At 40.3% G+C, this 20294-nt stretch overlaps 1 protein-coding gene across 1 annotated transcript in view; it reads left to right on the top strand.

Moving 5' to 3' along the window:
- The window catches only part of SACM1L (SAC1 like phosphatidylinositide phosphatase), a 30069-nt gene continuing 9775 nt past the window's right edge, over window positions 1–20294 (top strand). Inside the window, exons 1-9 of the mRNA XM_083860513.1 lie at window positions 1–131; window positions 8891–8988; window positions 10419–10493; window positions 12433–12560; window positions 13520–13669; window positions 14978–15037; window positions 16618–16651; window positions 19230–19331; window positions 20059–20144. Coding sequence (XP_083716639.1) covers window positions 73–131; window positions 8891–8988; window positions 10419–10493; window positions 12433–12560; window positions 13520–13669; window positions 14978–15037; window positions 16618–16651; window positions 19230–19331; window positions 20059–20144 — 792 coding nt within the window. The 5' untranslated portion in view covers window positions 1–72. The remainder of the gene's footprint in view (window positions 132–8890; window positions 8989–10418; window positions 10494–12432; window positions 12561–13519; window positions 13670–14977; window positions 15038–16617; window positions 16652–19229; window positions 19332–20058; window positions 20145–20294) is intronic.

Below are 20294 nucleotides of genomic sequence, written 5' to 3' on the forward strand. Positions count from 1 at the left end.
CGCGTCAGTCGGGCAGGGAGGGAGCGGCCGGGTCGGAGCGGAGCCGGCGGCCGGGACAGCCCGAGGGGACGGATGGCGACGGCGGCACCGGCGGGAACCACGGCAGCGGCGGCCTACGCCAGCCTGAAGCTGTGAGTGACCCGCTGGGACCGGGGTGACGCGGCTCTGGCACCTGCCAAAGGGGAGGGAGAGGGAAGGGAGGAGCCGCCGGTGGAGCCACGGTCGCCCGTCCCTTGCCGTCCCCTGCCCTCCCCCGGCCTGTCCTCCGCCCCCTCTGCCCGTCCCGGCTCCCTCGCTCGCCCGGGTCACCGCGAAGGGCTCGGCCTGAGGTGGTGGCTGCGTGCGGGAGGAGCAGGAGGAGGGAGGACTTTGGCCGAGGACACGGCTCCCCTGTCGCCGTCCATGGCACAGGCTGCGGGCGGGCGGCTCCGGGTCTGTCCCGCTGCTCCCGCCTGTCCCGGAGATCAGCGCCTCAGGGGCTTCCCCCGGCCTGAGGAGTCGGGGCTGCCTCTCTGGAGCCATTCCAGACCCACCTGCGCTGGGTGACCCTGCCTGCCTTTGCGAGGCTTGGAGCGGGTGATCCCCGGGGATCCCTCCCGGCCCTGACAATTCCCTGGCCCTGCCCTGGTGCCGGTGGGTGGCTGGGTGGTGGCTGCCCTCGGGGCTGGGGCGCTGCTCTAGGGCTGTGTGCGGGCAGCGCCGCTGGCCAGCAGGAGATTCCCTGGCCGTGCTTCTCCGTCGGTCTCTCGTGACACAGATGGGCTTTTTTTTTTGTGGTGTCTGATGGTTTTGATGCCAGCTGATGACTGAACTTTGAGGGCTTTGAACTTTCAGGACTCTCCTGTGCAGTGCCTGCTGTGACTTTTCCAAATAAATTATTTTAACTACCCGGCGTATTTTTTTATTAAAACAATTTTATTTTTTTTTTTACGGGAGACTGTAACCCTTTGAACATCTGTGTGTGCCACATGTTTGTTTGCTGCCTTTCATACAGCAGCAGAAGTTGCATAACCAAAAGCAGTGCAAAGTTAACGCTGCAAGAGGCATCTCCATTATAAACCCTCACACCGATGACCAGTTCAGACTCCCGAGGATATTGCTCTGAGCATGAGACTTCGTGACTGTCTGAAGCCAAAAGTGAAGTGTCTTTCTGTGTCCTAAAGGCGTTCCCAGGCTTTTGACCTCTAAGCAGTAGCTGGAAACTCCATAATTGAGTTACCGATGCCATTTTCGGGCAGCAGTATCTGAAAGTGACTCTTAAGCCTGATTTAACTGTTCTTTATGCTCTGTTAAATTTCATTTGACAGTCATCTTTTGGATTCAGAGCAAACAGATCTTTTGGAGACTTGTATGAGCAGTTTGCCATAATGCTGTTATGTGTTTCAAAGTCACCAGGCTTCTTTTTGGTTATGTGAGGGTACACCAACCCTGGAGATAATTGAGTATTGCTGAAGAGTAAGCTCATCAGTGATGGCTGAAAGACTTTACTTGACAGAAAGCTTTTTTTCCTTTCTTTCTTTCCTTTTTTTTTTTTTTTTTCCCTCGTGTCACCTTAGCAGTATTTGTCTTTCTTTAAGCTGATCTTCTGATCTTTTTGGCTGCAGAGGAGCAAAGGTGAGTTGTCTGTGTAGCAGTTGTGTGACTTGTAGTGCACAGTTGTTCTTACTGAGGACTTTTTCAAGTAAAAGCAGTTTTCTGGACACAGGCTAGTAAAGAATTCTCTCATTCAAAGTTTAATCTTGGCTAAAAGTAAGCTTTGATCTTTTTAGAACAAGGCTGTCTCAGATGTAGTTTAACATGGGGTTTTTTTTCATAAACATGAAAACAGAATTGTTTTGTGTTCTGAAAAATGAGCCTGTTTTCTTCTCTTGTCATTACACCAAGTTGTGATAATGGCTGCAGCATTCATTTCAAGTATTTGAAGATACAGGGCCATAACTTGGATGATGAGTCAAACCTACCAGATTGTCAAGGTCAAAGGAGAACGTTTGTATGAAAAATCCAGGCTGGACTTCAGTTTGGGGAATTAGGGATGGCAGTGTTTGGGTTTAGATTTTTAACTGATTACTCACTCTCAAGATGATAAATAAGGTCAGATTCTGCAACTGTACCTTTTCTGGGTAGTCTGCTGGCCCTGTATGGAGCTTCTCTGATTGCAGGGCTCCATTCTGTACACCCAGCCACAGGTTCTGGCTGTCAGCACAAACCTCTGGTGTTCTCCACCTTATCAAAAGTCATGGTTCACACCCTTTGTGCTTTGACCAGTGTCATCAGTCAAGTTCAGGTGGTAACAGTGAAAGTGCTGCTGTGTGCTGCTTATGGAGCTTACTGAGTTACACCAACAGTTACTGGGAAAACTGTGGGCCTGGAAACTCCATAGTTGTCACCTCAGTCATTGTTATATTTAATTAACTTCTGATAGCCTCAAGAATAGATGGTAAAATTCAAACAGCTATTGCATCCACAACTGGCATTGGAGTTGCCAGTCCAGTTAATAGGTAAAGAGTGATTGTTAAGGGTGTCTGCAGAATAGATAAAATTCCGGCTGTTGTTTTGGCTCAGTTAAAATCACTTTTTTTGTGTGTTTGGATGAAGACTTATCTTGCTGATAGCCTTCTCAGTATCCTGTGGGTCCATGACACTCAGATTTAACTCCTGCCCATGGTTATGTTGCCTCACATGCTTTGTGAAAGTACTTCACAAAGACTTCAAAAACTGACTAAAGTCAGTCTTTGGTAGCTACTACACTTGAACACAGTGCCTTCCACTCGTATGTGTTTGGGGGGAGGTCTAAAAGGGCATTTTGATTTGAATAACACTTTCAGAAAGAACAGCTACAAATCCCTTTCTTCCTGCTCCATCCAGTTGGCTGTCATGGTACAGCTCAGGGATGTTGGTTGAGCAGGACATTAACTTGTGAAGAGTGAAACTTCACTGGAAATAGACATGATGTAGCTAGGCCTTTAATAGATGCTTTTCTGTGTTGTTTTTAAATGGTATTTCCATTAGTTTTCTAAATACTGGGGGTTTTCTCCCTGCAACGACTACTGCTGTATGGGAGATGTTCCAATTCCTTGAGCTGTTTCTGCTTGAGGAGTAATATTTATGGGAGACATATAATTAGCACACCTGCTCACCTAGAAAATCTGGAATCTCTGGAGTGCTGAAACCACCAGTGTTAACTGTGTTACTTAAGATACTGTTGGGACTCTGCATAAACTAACATCTTTCCTGTATCTCACTGCAGAGCAGTTTGCTGTGCTCAAGATCCCAAATGCATCTCTGTGCATCACAGAGTGTGCTTTTGGCTTGCTTTATTACAGTATTCAGAGGCTGACATCAAAGAGTTTCCTGCATTAGGGCAATGTTAAGTATTTATGGTGAAATAATCAATTACTGAAGTAAGAGTTTGGCTGTTGAGGCCTAGAAGGCCTGAGTGATATTGAGTGAAGTACTATCTTTAGTGGCCATTAGAGCATGCTGGGTCCTCTTTCATGACGTATCTGAGCACGGGAATATTCATTCCTATCTCTAAGATCAGCCTAATTAAAATGTGGGATGCAACTGTACATCATCTGTATGGTACACAATGCTGCTTTATAACATAACTGAGGAAGTGAAACTTCACAACAAATACACAAACAAAATAAATACTATCTCAACTGTAAATGAGTCTGACTTTACACTTGGTGTAAGCAAGCACTGATTTGGTTTTTTGTTTGGTTTTTTTAAAATCTTTCTGTTATGTTGGGAATTAATACTTTTCCCCTGCAACTTTGAATTGTAGGAATGAAATCTACTGAGTTGTTTTATCTCTTGGCATCAATCCAGTTTCAGCTGGAGAAGATTATCAAAATGAAATCCAAATCACCTTTAGTAATATTTGAAATGGGAATTTGGTGATTGCAGTACTTCTATACTTCTCTTGAGTAATGTGAGTTATACTGGAAATGTAAAATATTTGTGCTTGTCACTTCCTTTGTTCTTCAGCAATACTGAGGAATAGCTCATTATAATGGTGGTCACTTTTCCTTTAGTTAAAAAAAAAGGAAATAGAAGGACTCCAATTTTGGGAAGATTTGACATGCTGTTAAGTTGTAAGCATGTTTACCATGATATGAAGCAAGGTGGTGAGAGCTCTTGATGTCTTGTGTGGTTCTAGACAGCAGTGACAGTGTAGCTGAGGAGAAGGCAGGCTCCACTGCCAGGTAGGAAGTTTATACAAAAACAGAATGTGGCTGTTCTAAACATAACTACAGACTCTATGGGCTCCTATAAAATACTGCTCTCCTGATTGTTATTTATGACATAATACTGGCACTTGGACTTTCACCTGTCCTTATTGCATTAAAAAGAATAGAATGAATCTACAATTTCTGTTTGTGAATGATCATTTCTTCACCATTTAATATCTCCCTGTAAGATGAGTAAAATAAGCATGTGTGCTATCTGTCTAAGCTTGATAGACACCTAGGCTTGCTGGTGAGTACAGTTTGGAGATGAAGCTGTTCTTGCATGCAGTGTTCATCAGCTTCCTTTCTGAAAGACAAGTGAGAGGAATCATCTTGACTATTGCAATTTTACGATAGCGAGGGTCATCTAAGTGTGAATGAGACTGCTAGCCTAGTTCTGGTAATTGGTAAAGTGTATATCAGCACTTGGGCTGGAACTGCTTTGTATCTTGGCCTCTTCCACAACTACATTTATTTTAGGAAATGTTGAAGTTCTTGCACAAATGAAGGAAGGACTGAATGAATCATCTTTCTGTTGAAAATTTCATAGAGCACTAATTATCCCACTTCTTCTGAAGCACGAATTTAATATCTCGCAGGGCCTTAGGCTTTCCAGTTTGTGTTGCACAGCTGTATTTAAGGCAGTTTTCAAAGGTGATCCCAGCAGTGTAGTAATTGTTCAAGTTTTGTCAGCTTTGTAGATTGGTAACTTCATTTCCTCTTACCCCTGTTTCCCTCCTCTCTCAAGAGTAAACAACATTTCTGTTTCAGACTGCTGCAAGCTGCTGAAGCCTTTTTCATCCATTCAACTGAAAACAAGGATGACTTGCCTTACATGATGCTTTTGTCACCAAATTTAGTCCTGGAGAGGACCATGGGAAGGAGGACTTTGAATAAATACGAAACATTAATTTCTAGTTTTGCTTAAACTGTAGATACTGTGTAAGAGGAAATGAAGATGATAAAATTGTTAAAAGGGCAATGGTAGTGGCAGGAAATATTGTGGTCTAGGATTTGAGAGAGAGAAATGCTGGGATCTGATCTAGCAGAGTGGGGCATGTGACACACACTGAGAGACCAAGCATCATTTGCAGTGGCAGCCCTGATTCTCTATTTTCTTTTCAGTTTGGGGATATTGAGATAAAGGGCTTCTTGTTCTTGGGGGAGAAATTGTTGTTCTTGCATGTGGTAAAAAAAAGCATTTGTTTATATGACAATTATTTGAGATTTGTAAGCTTCTTCTCAGTTGATTAAAAACAGGCTTTAACCAGTATGTATGTGAATCTCTGTTCTGAGACTGTAGTAGTGTCATGGCCATGTTGCACTTTATAACGTAAGGAGCAGCTTTTAAAAATATTCATATTACGTGTAAATGCTTTTTGTGCTCTGTACAATCAGTGTAGATGTGTTGTCCATGTTGTGCTCTTCATATAGAGAATTCAAAAACTGAAACTGTAGTTCTCAGCACTCTGTTTATGACCTGATAAGTTAATATATTTTTTCAACTTACTTTGCTTGAGATGCTCAGATGAGTAAGAGCCCATCAGCATCTGTGTTAATGGCACAGCAGGTCCAATATTAAACTTCTTAGAGTCTCTTTCCAGTTGTTGTTTTAACTGGAATCTTGTGTGTTAACTGACATCCCAGGGGAAGATGAGTGTTCAACTAAACCAGTAGAGGATAAGCTGCAGCTTTCTCTTGTGGAAAAAATGCCTCCTGCCAGTTAGCAATAGATTTCTGACTGCATCTTAAATAGTATATCCTCTTTTCTTGTTAGATTCTTTAACAAAGTGAGGGTTTGTAGATATCTTTAAGCTTGTCTTGCCCCTGTTCTCTGTGTACACTTGTTTACTTTTTGCTGTGAAAACAGCTCCCATTTTTGCTGTGGAACCCCCTATAAAGACCGTGGGGTGCACAGGTGCACGTCATCAAAAACAAAAGCAGTGGAAACAAAGTAGGTGTTTTAAGGCTTCAGTGTTCAGCAAACTGCATATTTGTGTTTCTTACTCTGATATTTTTATTTTCAAAGATTGAGCATTTAATATGTGTACATGAAAGATTTAAGGATGCTGATTTACAAAGGAAGTACTTGTAGATGTGTTTCCTGTTTTAGGACCCATAGACTATAATGAAGTTAAATTATCTGATGAACACTTAACTATTAATTGCTTTACAGTTTGTTGTATTATGTTGTTTGGTGGGTTTTTTTCAGTTCAGTATTTGCTCTCCCCTGGCTTTCCTCTAATTTCATAGTTAGGTTGTGAAATCACCATCCTTTGGGAGAGTCAAAATGCACCCTAAGAAACAGGGTTTAACTTAAAAGTTGAATAAACTTTGAAGTTGGTCCTGCTTTAAGTGGGTGGAAAGTGGGGTATTCAAGACCTCTTTTTAAGGACTTTGGTGAGTTGATGCTGGGTGCACACTGGAGTGGCTCTGTCACTTCCCTCCTCATCTGGATAGGGGAGAGAATACAAAAGGAACAACTCTTGGGTCAAGATAAGGGCAGGGAGAGATCACTCAGCAATTACAGTCACTGGCAAAACAGAGTCAACTTGGGGAAATTAGTTTAATTTAGTAACAAACAATCAAATCAGTATAGGATAATGAGAAATCAAGACAAATCTTAACACCTTCCCCTCATCCCTCCCTTCTTCCCCATCTCAACTTCACTACTAATTTTATCCACTTCCTTTTTTTCCCCCCAGCAGCACAGGGAGACTGGGAATGGGGTTTGTGGTCAGTTCATCACACTTTCTCTGTTGCTGCTTCCCCAGTGGAAGGACTTCTTCCCCTGCTCCAGCATGGGGTCCCTCTCCCAGAGATAATTCTCCACCATTCTGTCCACAGTGAGTCCTTCTCATAGATTGCAGTTCTTCATGAGCTGTTCTAGCATAGGTCCCTTCCACAGGGTGCAGTCCTTCAGGAACAGGTTGTTCTGGCATGGTTTCCCAGCAGGTTCATAAGTCCTGCCAGCAGCTTGTTCCAGCACAGATTTCTCATGGGTTCACAGCCTCACAGAATATTCTGAGTTAGAAGGGACCCACAAGGATCATCAAGTTCAGCTGTTAAGTAAATGGCCCATATGAGGATCAAACCCACAACACTGGTGTTATTAGCACCGTGTTCTAACCAGCATTATCCTGCTCTGTTGTGGCCCTCCCAGGGCTGCAGGTGGATCTCTGCTCTGCCGTGGACCTCCATGGGCTGCTGAGGGACAGCTTTGCCTCACTGCTCTTTGTCAGGGGCTGCAGGGGGATCACCTGCTGTCCCTCATTCTGCACCGACCTTGGTGTCTGCAGGGCTGTTTCTGTCACACGTCCTCGCTCCTCTCCTTTGCTGCTGTTGCACAGAAGTGTTTCCCCCTTTTTAAATGTTACCCTGGAGGTGCTGCCACCATCACTGATGGGCTGGGCCTTGGCCAGCAGTGGGTCTGTCTTGGAGCTGGCTGGCATTGGCTCTGTCAGACACAGGAAACTTCCAGCAGCTTCTCACAGGAGCCAGTTTTGTAGCCCCTCTGCTACCAAAACCTGGCCATCAGACTCCTCTGATCTAAATCAGGATTCTAATTCAGCTTTCTGAAGTATTAAAAAAAACTAAAAGATGTGTAGAAATGCAAGATCTATTTAGGGAGAAGGAGCCTAAAAATACCTACCCTATTACCAGAACAAGAATTTTAAAACTCTGACCCCATGTCTTCTCAAGCCTTAAACTAAGAAAAATCACTGTAAGAGTCAAGAACAATAGTTTAAGGGTGTTTGAGGTGCTTTGTTTGTTTGCTCAGGGTTTCCTGTGTGATGGCTACAAGTCACGTCTGCATAATCCTCCTGTCAATGCCAGTGTAATGTGTCTGGCTACTTGGAAATACCACCATGGGTGTGTTTTTAAAGAACACTTGTAAAAACTCTTCATGACTAGCGTTGGGTTTTGTGCTGGTTTTGAGGGGAAGGAAGGGAAAGATGGCAATGAAGTCTGAACAGGAAGTCAGTGTGTGACTTGTCTGTCTGCTGGGGGGATACACGTTAATGCCCTGTGTGTTATGTAGACCTGCCTGACATGTTTGGGAAATGGTGGTGTTGAGACACTGCTTCAATAAATTACTGTGCTTTTGTGTGCTACTTGAACTTCTCCATTTCTACTGTGTTGTTTCCAGTGGATTCTTGCAATACGTACAACACTAATGTGAAACAGGTGTGTTTATAATTTCATACATTACGTTTATTAGACTTATATTAGGGATGTGGTCTGATGTTAGGATGTTTTCAGTTTAAAAACTTCGGATTTTGCATTGGGTTTTGGTTTACCAGATATGGTTCAAGCTTACAGGAATTAGAGTGGAGCACTGTGTACACAAACTCACTTTCATATCTTTACAGTAATAAAAAAAGGATTAAGGTTATTAAACAGGCCATGAATTTTGCAATAACTGATGAGCTGGACTTGCTGCCTTCTTTTTCTTTTTTTTTTCCTTTTTTTTTTTTTTTTTTTTTGCACACTGTCAACATCAGTGGCTGTTGGGAAGCAATCCAATGAGGATTTTGTTATTTTGCAGCTGAAATAAGGTGTGAAATTGATTGCTCTGTCTTCAGGTGGTGAAAAATAAACAAACCCAAAGTAAGTTTTGCTAAACTAATTCCTTTTTCCTCTCTATTCCCTTAAAGGCATATAACACCAGAGAAGTTCTATGTGGAAGCCTGTGATGATGGGGCAGATGATGTGCTTGCTATTGACAGAGTCTCCACAGAAGTGACTCTTACAGGTGACTCTCCTCACCAGTTTTTCTCAATACAGTCTGCTCTGTCCTTTTTGTCTGTTTTGCTCTAAGAATCCAAGATCTTCAGAACCTTACTGAGATGATACTGATATAATTGCCTTTTTTTTAAGCTAAGTTTAAAACAGTGCTTTGTGTTCTGTTCTGCAGAGCTTTGTTTCAAATGCTTTTTGGCTGTGGGTTTTATGCTGTGGATTACCAGGGTGATAGTGCTTGTCTGGTTTTTGATAAGACTGTCCATCACAACAGGGGAAGCTGACTCATCAGGCTAGCTGGGCTTGGTGCTAGAAGTTCAAGATCAAACAGGGGAAAGATTGAACACTGGGGTTCTGCAGCTTTTCCAAATTGCCCCAGTGCTGTCTTTTATGTAAAACTGAAACCTGACTTTTCATAAGGTCTCTAGAAATAACAACAATAAAAAATCCATTTTTGTTCAGCGTTGCAAGTCTGGATTCAAATGTCAGTGAGAATAGTTTTAAGCCTGTTGCTATCTTGAAAATTTTAGTTTCATTTTTTAAAGAATGTGAAACAAAGAACTTGGATTAAATAACAATAAAAGGAAGGTGGTGGGAGACTTCCCTTTTGATACTTCAGGAGTTTGGCAGCACAGTATTACTAATCTCCAAACAGACTGAAATGCTACAGTAATAGTAATAGAAAAGCAGTCATTGTCTCTCTTGTATACCTCACATAAGAGCAGTGTGCCCATCCCACTGATACTTTCAGTATCATAGTGTATTGTTTCAATTTCTCCTTCAAAACTGTCCCTTCAAAGCTGTCAAGATAGTTATCCCAAATCGTTTGTCTGTCTACATCTCTCTCACTGCTGCTCTTTTATCAGATGAACCTGCAAGGTATTTAAAGAAAAGGAAGATTCAAGGGTTACCTTTCTCAGTTTTCTGAGTTCTGAGAAAATACTTCATTCTAGGGGATGTTTTGAGTTTGAGATTCTCTAAAATCCCTTCTGTTGCTTTAGAAGTGTAGACAAATGAAATTTACACACGCTAAGACTTCTAATTGCTATTTGGGTACTTTTGGGGTCTCTTGGTATGTTGTTTTGAATACTGTGTCCCTTGCCACATCTGTGCTGTTGTTGGTAGTTTTGCAGAGATAGCCTAGGTCTTCTGAGACAGAAATAGACCAAGGCTCAGAAGAAGCAAACAGACCTGGCAGGCCACAAGCACTTATGGTTTTGTTGTCCTTATGTCTTGATGGCTTCAAAACAAAGCTTCTTGAAGCTGGCTGGACAATATATTATTGAGGAGTCTACTTGCTATAATGTAAATAAGCTTGAATTTATTCAGTTGAATGACTACTCTGATAAAACATGAGAAATTGGTTAGAAAGTGGGTTAGAATACTAGATCCTCTTCCCAAATCTCCTTTGAAATTCTGATGTTCTTTTCTTCTGCTTTTCAGTTAAAAAAGATGTTCCCCCTTCAGCTGTTACAAGGCCTATATTTGGTATTTTGGGAACAATCCGATTGGTGGCAGGTAAGGAGAACAGAACTGTGCTCTTTAAAAATACTTCAACAAAATAGATTGCTAAAGAAGCTTTAAAGGCAAGAATAGTATTTGCAAGTATCTGAGGTTGCATTTTCATCAGTATGATAGGCTTTCCTTGTGGCTTCAAGAGGATGGAGGCCTCCAAATCTATCATGAATGTTTGTGTAACTCTTAAACCCAGAGGTACTCTAAAGGTAGGGTTAGCTGGCAGTTGTTCGAGTTATAAGGAATGCATTTCAAATGAGTGAAAAGAACCTCAAAGAGAAAGGACCTCATCTACTTATTCTTTGTAACTATTTTAATCTTAGCTGCAGGATTTGATGCAACAGTCAAGCATTGCTTTGTGAAGCTTGATCAATAATCATGGTACACAAATAGCTGGGAGTGGCTGGATGATAGACAAGTAGATGCAGCTGTTCAAGTAATGATTTTGTTGGAACTGCCTTGCAAATACAAAGGAAATCCAGCATGGAAAGGAAACGGGCAGACTGGAACAACTCTAAGTTTAGAGAGTTTTAGGATAATGTAAGAATAAATCATCCAAGTGGTTTTTTTAAGTGTCTCAGTAGTCTGGTTTAAGCAGCCATTGTCATTAATACACCTGATGCATAAAGTGTAAGCTTTTGGGAAAGTAAGTATTGCTGCTCCAACAGTCCTTTTTGTAGAATTTGGTAGAGTTCGAGACTGAAGTACTCTGAAAAATGATGTAATAAGCAGCATACATACTGAATAAAATCACCATATGTAGAAAGGATTAAAGATCACTCACTGGAGTATTCCCAACTGAGGCAAAGGGTGATTGTGTTGAATGCAGTGACTTCTGCAGGATCTTAAAACTGCTGAACTTTCTATGTCCATATTCTAAAGAATTGTGGGTCTTGCAGAGTAAGGGCAATGTAATGGATACGTGTGTCTTAGGGACTCAATGAGTGTTTAACACTCACTGAGTGTTTTAAAACTGAACTGCCCCAAAGGGGAATTTTCACCACTTACAGGCTTGGTAATGACTACTATTCATCTACCTGAATATTAAATAAAATATAGACTATGTTAAGTCTCTTAAAAGCTTAGGGTTTTTGCATTCTATCCTCCAGAGCTTTGCACTGAGTGTTAGTATACAACTGTAAAAGTAAAGATGTTATCAGTTAAATTAAGTGTTTAGCTAAGTGCTATTAGGTAGTTCACTGCTGTTAACTCTAAAACTGGCCCTGTGTCTGGCAATGTGGCATCTTTAACAAATACAAATATTCTTTGCCTATTGCAGTATTAAGAGTAAACTTCTTCTTCAAAAACAAGATGACACTGAAATACACTATGCTTACAAATACAGTTGTGTTGTGTTCACCAGCAAGTGTAAATTAATTGCTCTGAGTGAACTGTCCATGATTATGGGGCAGGGATTTTGCTCCATTACTTATGCAACCAGGGAAGCAGCAAACTTCCTGTCTTAAATTGCTAAAAGAACCCCAAATCTGTTCTGTTTTGATTCTGTTACGAGGAATATTTTTTCATGATAAGTTGAATAATCTTCTTGGCTTTTGAATCATGCTTCCTTTCATGTGTTTTGGACTTGCTCTGTGCTTTTCAAACCACATTCAAGAGCATTGGCCTCTTTCTGGGTTTGCAAACCTTTCAGAAGACTTTCAGACTGTCTCTGATCAGAAGTGAGAGTAGGTAGTGCTTTATCTTGTCCACTTTCTTTAAAATTCCTTAAACTTAATGAGTAGCTCAAGATCTCTGAGCATAGAAAAGTGGATAGCTTAGCAAGTACATTTTGCTTTTGCTCCAGCCCTGTGTGTTTTTGCAACACTTAAGAATATAAAGTCCTGTTGGTTTCAGTTTTCTGATATGGGTATAGGCTGCTTTTCTTAATACAGGCAGCTTTTTTTTTTTTTTTTCTCCTAACTTTGTTTTTTCTGATTTACAGGCACATATCTTATTGTAATAACAAAAAAGAAAAAAGTAGGTGAGATTTTCAGTCATGCAATCTGGAAAGCAACAGACTTTGACATCCTCTCCTACAAAAAGACCATGCTGCACTTAACTGATATTCAGGTAGGTACATTGATTAGGGGAGTGTGGAGGAATGTTACTGTATGTTAATGTTTGTTGCCTCAGGACCTTATTTGTTGAAGCCATGATTTTTTTAAGAAGCTCTTTGAACAATACCTTTTTTCTGATTTGTTACTAGAGTGGCTGTAATATTTGTGTATAGATGTATATCAAATCATGGCAGTCAAGATGATAAACCCACATAGTGCATATTAGAATATCATCTGCGGTTTATGAATGTGCATTTTTGCTTCTAATAAGATGGTACACCCTTCCTAATGCTTCTGTTAAGTCTTTCTCACAGGTTTACTCTTCTGACAGCCCCCACTGCATTGCTGTCACCTTACCTGTCTTGCTTTCTTTAGGGAATTGTTCAATTATGTAGTTACCTAGCAGGGAAGAATTGACTTTTATTTTTTTGAGGGAGGGATAGGTGGAAGATTTTAAGACAGATGTGTAGCGGGTTGATAAAGAGCAGATCAGGGTGTCTAATCAATGGAGCTGGAAAAGAATCTGATGCTTTTTCAGGAAAGGAATGAGGTTAATCAGAACTTGAACCAGAACACAGATTATAACTATTCTTTTGTCTTTCCATCTTGTCGTTTTGGGGGTTTTTTACTGAATAGTTTTCAGGGAAACTAACAGCTTCCCTTTTGCTTGGAAGTTGCTAGAATTTATTTAATATCGATAGCTATTTACCTCACAGGAATACTGTTCTCTGCTCTCCACTGTTGTTGCAGAATTTGGTTGCAGTGTGCTAGCTGCAAGTTACCAGTGAACTGGTATCAGAATTGCACTCTCATGCTTTCCTTCTTGTATGGTAATCTCTGGATGAGGTCATGTATTGCTAGAGCACTAGCAAAATTCATCTCATCACTTCAAAAAGTAGTGATAGCTTTCAAGAGTAAAATATCTTGATAGTAGTGTATAACAGCTCTTCTGTTCTTTCCTCATCTCAACAGTTGCAGGACAATAAAGTATTTTTATCAATGCTTAACCATGTCTTGAGCGTGGACGGGTTTTACTTCTCAACAACCTACGACCTAACACACACCCTGCAACGGCTGGCCAACACGAGCCCAGAGTTCCAGGAGATGAGCCTTCTAGAGAGGGTGAGGATTTCAGTTTGCTTCATGTCTGTGTCTTGCAAGTTGTCAGTCAGTGTGATACAGATGATGTTTAAATGATGTGGTGTTTTATCCAAGCTGTTAGGGGCTGTGTCTGAGCATGCTGCTCCATGCAAGTCTCATGGCTTGTGAGCAGCAGGGCGTTCTAGGGATCTGTTCTGATCTGATGTCACACTTCCAGGTTGGCAGTTAGAAGTACTTCCTAAAGTATATTTTAAATGGATTTTGAGAGATCTAAAATAAATTAAATTTTGCCTGTAATATTGAACACTTCTAATTACACGAATAAGGAGCTAAGCCGATAAATTGAGAGAAAGCAAGTAATTCCTTTGACCTGGTATGGGGGGAAGGAGTTCCAAAGTGGAATAAATTGTACTTGTGTTCATATTCTTTTCCAGGATAACTTGGAATATAGAACTGCCGGTTTTATGGCTGTCAATTTTGGGATGTTGTATTCTGTCTAAAGTATTCCAATTCTTTGTGTGAAGCATTAATTTAGTATGCTGCTTTTGTCTTAAAGACAACAGCCGAATATAATTCGAACTTGAAATTCTCTTGTGTCTATATTGATGGAGTTTTGTTTTGGTTTGGTTTTTTAATATTGGAAAAACTGTTTACATTTGGGGATTGTTTTGCATCATCAAATGCTGCTCTGGCAGTCCTCTTGCCAGGGAGAGCAGGAACATAAAAGGATTGGTTTACATTAAAATTGTGTCACTTAAGAAGGTTGTTTGAAAGGCAAAGTACAGTAAAAAAGTAAATTCAGATCTTAGGTGGTTACAATTATTGCAGTGTTATTTCATATGCCCATGGCTGCAGTATAATGGCTTATCAAAAGGATGATGGCAATTTTGAACATCTCCAGTTTGCCTCTGCAAGAGAAGCCTGATCAGTGTTTGGAGTGTGGGTGTTTTTGTTTGATGTTTGTGTTTGTTATTTTTTAACAGTACACTGGTAGAAGGAAACAACCCCAGCTTAGGGCCACTAATGTGTTATGTTCTTTGGCTCAGTTGTTAATAGTTTAGAAGTGTCAGGCAACCCTTAAGAGTAATTAACTACCCTTAAGAGTAGCTAACTACCCTTAAGAGTAGTTAAAAGAATAGCTCTCTGTAATCTTTATTTAGATTTCTAGTTGAGGATATGAAGGCTACTGATGAAAGAAGGGAACTTTGTCTCCATTTTGTACCTGTTCCCGTAACTAATGTGACACATGGGTGCTGTGATACTGCCCTTATGTCGAATTAAACAGAACTGACTGTCTCTAAAAGCATGTTGGCCTTTTTCTTGCTGCAGGCAGATCCGCGGTTTGTGTGGAATGGACACCTTCTGAGAGAATTTGTTGCTCAACCAGAGGTAAACACTTAGTAATGATTAGGTTAACAGAGAACAAATATACTTTTGCTATAAGTATGCAACAGCTTTTTGTGATTCTGTCTCTTTCAGACAGCCAGAATCTAGTATAACGTGGCTAGTCATCATCTAGTTTAGCACAGTGAGTCTTCTGCTTTCAAACTTCCAACTTTGTCAGTGTCCTCAGTAGTACTTCTAGAAAGCTAATTTTTTGGAAGTGTCTACTTGAAGATACTGTGCTGTGAAGATAGCTGCTCACACAAACCAAAGGGCAAGTTATGCTGTGTGCTTCTCAAGCATTTTGGAATTTAGTTAGTTATCTTTGGGTATAGGCAAGGTCCAGTTCATCACTTTTTTCCTAAGACTGTCTCACATCGTTCTCCATGACTGCAGTTTAAACTCCATTTTCCCGTTGAATCAATCATAAAGCTGGTAATTAAGAGTAAGACTGACAGTTTTGATTCTTCAAGTTTATTTCAAATGAAGACTAACACAGTGTAACCTTTGAATTCACTTAGTCCAGCAAATACCAGTGCAGGACCATGAGCCACAGCTGTGACACCTTAATGGCCAGACTGTCTGTGCTCCTTCTACCAGAGACACCTTGTGTCTGTTAAACTCCTTGGATTGCTGCACTACAGCAGCCTCCTCTCTCCATCAGTACTTTGCATTTATCAAAGAAGTGACGCACTGCTTCTATTTCTGCCTCGGTAACCTGTGGAGATGTGCTGTTACATTAGACAGCACTGTTCCAAAAGGCTGGATTGTGCAGTGCTTCTGGAATGTGAAGATATGAATTAGAGAAGGGCTGTTGTGCATATTCCAGGGGCATATGACTGGGTGTAAAGTTTGCATAGTGCTATGCAAATAAAGCTTGGGAAATGAGAGAGAAGCTGTGGTGGGAACAGCAAAGGAAAGCCAAGTGTGGCTGGCGAGTGAAAACAGACCTAGGGGACAAAACACAGAAGCTGAAAAGGGAGATAACTGATATTTTTTAGGCTATACTTTCCCTCACATTGATTACAGGTGGCTTGGTGCAGGAACAGTTTTAGGTAATGAAGTGTGGGATTTCTGACTTCTAGTATTGAACTTTAAAGTTTTCTTGAAAGATTAAGTTACTCAGGAATGACAGGATAGGAAAAACCCTGGAACAGGCGTTTTGAGTATTAATCACATAGAAATACATCTTACTGAAGGCTTCTGTAACTACTCTCTCTGCATATGTCCTACTGTGGAGGTAAAGCAAACACACCATGTCAAAATATTTTCAGCAAGTATTGCTTTGTATCTGGCATGTTTGTAGGAGAGTAAATGCTACGTATAGGGAGGACAAAGCAGATTGCTTTTTGTCCAGGCTGCTTAATTAGGATTAGACTTTCACTTCTTTCCTCCTGCTGATAAGGATTACATATGTTGCTGTTTTCCCTCAACTTCTTTCCTCAGAAAGGAATGTTTCACCTTAAAACAAAAAGTAAATTATATAAAGTATATAAAACCATTGCAAAATCCTTAGGCAAAGCATAGTCGCTCACCTTTCTTGGTACTAGTGTTTAATATTCTTAACATGTATTTGTGTGTTTCAGATCCATAGGTTTGCTACACCAGTGATGCATGGATGTATCCTTTTGTATTGTAAAACTGACTGCTGGGTATGGGTAGTCCAGTAGCAAAACGGCTGCTGATGAGGCTGCTCTGTTGTTGCACTGGCAATTATAACATAGAGCACCTTGTCAGAAATAAGTTACAGTCTGCTCGTATATGGGTGTTACATATTGTTTGATAGCCCACTTGTGTGTTAGCTCCCTTGAATATTCTGCTTTGAAGGCTTAATGGATTTAATTTTACAGTCATGGTTTGCATAACTGTCTTTCAGTGGGAAGGTTAAGATTAATACAGCAAATGCTCTTCCACCAGCTTTAGTACTTTTTTATCTTGCTATAAGGATGCATTTGCTTTAGATACAAAGTAAGGGAGAACAGTTTTGACTTGAAGGAGTGCTTATGGATGTTGATGAATAAAACGATAAGTTTTGCTGACGGCTCCTGGAATGCTTTCCCTGAGCAGCTGCTTTTCCTGAACCAATGCTTTGGGAAACAGCCTTTAGCAAAGCAGTCATTAGTTTTCTTTTGAGAAGGGATGAATGCCGCAAGGAAGCTGAATGCTTTCTGGAGGCAATGTGTTGCTCCTGAACTGACAGCATGAAAAGGACTGTCAAGATCGGGTGGAGCAAGTAATGCCATATTCTGCTTTGTTCCTCCATTGCAAAGGCCTCTCAGGTGTGTGCAGGGAATGGCTTCCAGATGGAATCAGTTGATCTGGTAGGGCTGTCAGCAGCTGGCAGATCTCCAGTCCTTTCCAGTGACTTCATTTAATGGAAAGTGTTGTGGGAGTAGGCAGAGAGACAAAGGAAAGATAGCAAAAGGGAACCATGAAATACTCTAATCTTTATCCTGCTGGTTCTGAGTAAATTGCAATTAACAACTGACAGACTGCAATTAACGCCTTCCTTAATCCGTTTTTTTAATATTTGTATAAATAATTAGCATAAGTAATGTTTGGCTAAATTAAAATGACAGGAAAACCTTGGACAACTCAGGAATTTGAAGAAAGGGGATTTCTACTGGTAAAAATGCTAGGAAGACCTCTCAGCAGAACTGTTACAGTGCCACTAGTAGATATTTCAGTAATACCAAAGGTTCACTCACCCTCAGTATAAACCCAAATATAGTTTTTCAGCTGTGTGTACTGGGCTTCTAGTCTTGCAGTGATGATAAATAGTGGACTTGGATAGTTGAGATTTTGAGCACCTGAAGCCCTAAACTATGTTTAATATTTCCCTTGCTGCTCCAAACCAAAGCTCTTCTGAGGAACAGTAAATTCTGTCTTGTCCTTTCCTGTATATGTGGAAGTTGCTAATAGCAAGTTGTCATTTTAAGTGAGGACGGATTACCAGCAGAAAATAAGCTGACAGCTGCTGAGCAGCTAAGGTTAGAGGTAATCTTTCTTGCAGAATACGGTTGGCTGTAAAAGTGTTGAATTAAAAGATCTGGCAGTAATTTTCCAGGAAAACAGAGGAATGTTATTTATCAGCCTTAATTCATGAATTGTGAGAACATTCTGGATGGGGCCAATTTGTATTATATTTTTGGGGGTTGTTTACAAACCAGCATAAATACAGACAGAAATCAAGATGACTCATATATGAAATCAGTGTGTTCTTTAACATAGCTGAGGTGCTCATGAGTGACACAGCTGCTTTATGTCCCACTGGAATCATAGATACTGAGCCTAAATTTTACTCGTGATGGAGTATCTAGATTCCTCAAAGAGGAGAAGACTGCAGTACGCTAATTTAAAAATTGGCCATTTTGATCTTCTGCTTGCTTTAAAGTGATAGGTTTCAGTTTTTAGGGGCAAAGCATGCAAGCTGGTGAATCTACCTGGAGAAATTTTCCATGAGAGCTGGTCTCTATTAGACCCTATAGCTTACTGCAGTCTAAATAAGTGCCACTATAAGTAGCACAAAACAAGACTAAAGCTGAAATTGTTGTCATTGCCCCGTTTGTTGGTTAGTCCCAGGTGCATTTGGCACTTCGGTTATGTAGCCCAGGCAGGAAACCATTCTTGTGTGAGAAGTTCACACTGGACTCTTGGTGTGGTGTGTTCATTGTCTCCTTCTTCACATGAATTTGAAAGCCAGTCTATTTTACTGCTAGTTCTGGCATTTGTAGATGTGATGTATGTTGCACTTACTGGTACAACAAAGTATTTACTCTGGTAAAAGCCTAGAAAAAAAATTGAAGAGGTATTTTTTGAAGTAGTTAATTTTTAAAAGCAAGAGGGACAAGAAACTGTTAAGGTAGTCTAATAAAATTATGGATTAGATGGATTCTTTATTCTGGGTCTTACGGTCATAATTAAAAATTAACTTATTTAGAATCACATTTTCTCAAAATTGCTACAGTTTTAATGTTTCTTCATCAGTGACATCACCATAGAATGTTGTTTTGCAGTGTGCATATTGATGCTAATATTGTTACTGTATCTCAAGTTTAATGTTCAACTGTTGTTGGGGTGACAAATGTTTACAGATTTATTTGACTGTAGTCTGTTGGTTCCTTGCTGTTTCCTACCTGTTGATATCTAAAAATATCCTAATGAAACATTGTTTTTTTTCCTGAGTGTTGTTCATCAGTCATCACTATGCACTCTTGTTCTATTAATGGCAAGTGTTTTGACTGGCTGCTTATTTCCAGAAGAAGCTGTTTCAGGGCTGGCGTACGCTACTATGTAAGAGGTAAAGTAAAAAACTGATTTATTTCAAAAATAATATGTATTCCATCTGTGAGTTACCATTAAGATAATAGCTTGCAAAAAAAACATTGTTTAGTTTGCCTTGAGGTTCTGCCTCCATAGAAAATATTAGGAACTGAAGAAAACTGAATTTTTTGGTATTTATTAAAACTGACTCTTCGTCATGTCTTTAAGACATAACTGCAAAAGTTTTGTAGTGATTTTTAACACATAGCTCTTCTCATTGGTGCTAAATGCAAGTGTGTAATGGCCCTTTTGGTCTAGCAGTAAATCCAGCTAAGAGCATCACTGGTGCTGGCAGGGGAGCCCTGAGTGGTGTTCTCTAATTGTTTCAAAATGAATTTAAATTGCTTTCTCTGTTCTTAGTCCCAACATACATGCTTTTGAAGAAATTAGTCCGTTTTTGCAGTACCATTATTATAGAATTGTGAATATTTTGGTGTCAGAGCGCTGGTATTTTATTTCATATTAAATTACACTTTCTAGTGCTAGAAATATCAAAATGAGTTAACTTAAAGAAGTACAGTTCTGCTTAAATTTGGTGCAGATCATGTTAAACTTTTACCCAAGGTGCATTTACTTTTGCGTTGTCAGGCAGCTCTGTGCTTCCTGTGAGGGCTTAAAAGGGAGGGGAAGGAAGCCTTTGCTGAGGCACTATCACTGTTCTGCAGGCAGGCTGAGCTGGCTAACACAGTCTTTTTCCTGCACAGGTATTGATTCAGAAGGGCACGCTGCTAACTTTGTTGAGACAGAACAAATTGTGCATTATAAGGGGAGCAAAGCATCATTTGTTCAGGTAAAGTCACTGTAAGGAACAGATACATAGCTAACTCTGTCTATACTTTTAAATATAGATTGTATATAAGATATGCAAATAAAACTAAACAGACTGAGTTAATTTAACAAAACAGACCTGTCTGCTTTATTTTTAAATATCAAGTGGATT

The sequence above is a fragment of the Zosterops lateralis genome (genome assembly GCF_965231275.1).
Source record: "Zosterops lateralis genome assembly, chromosome: 1".
Classification (NCBI taxonomy): domain Eukaryota; kingdom Metazoa; phylum Chordata; class Aves; order Passeriformes; family Zosteropidae; genus Zosterops; species Zosterops lateralis.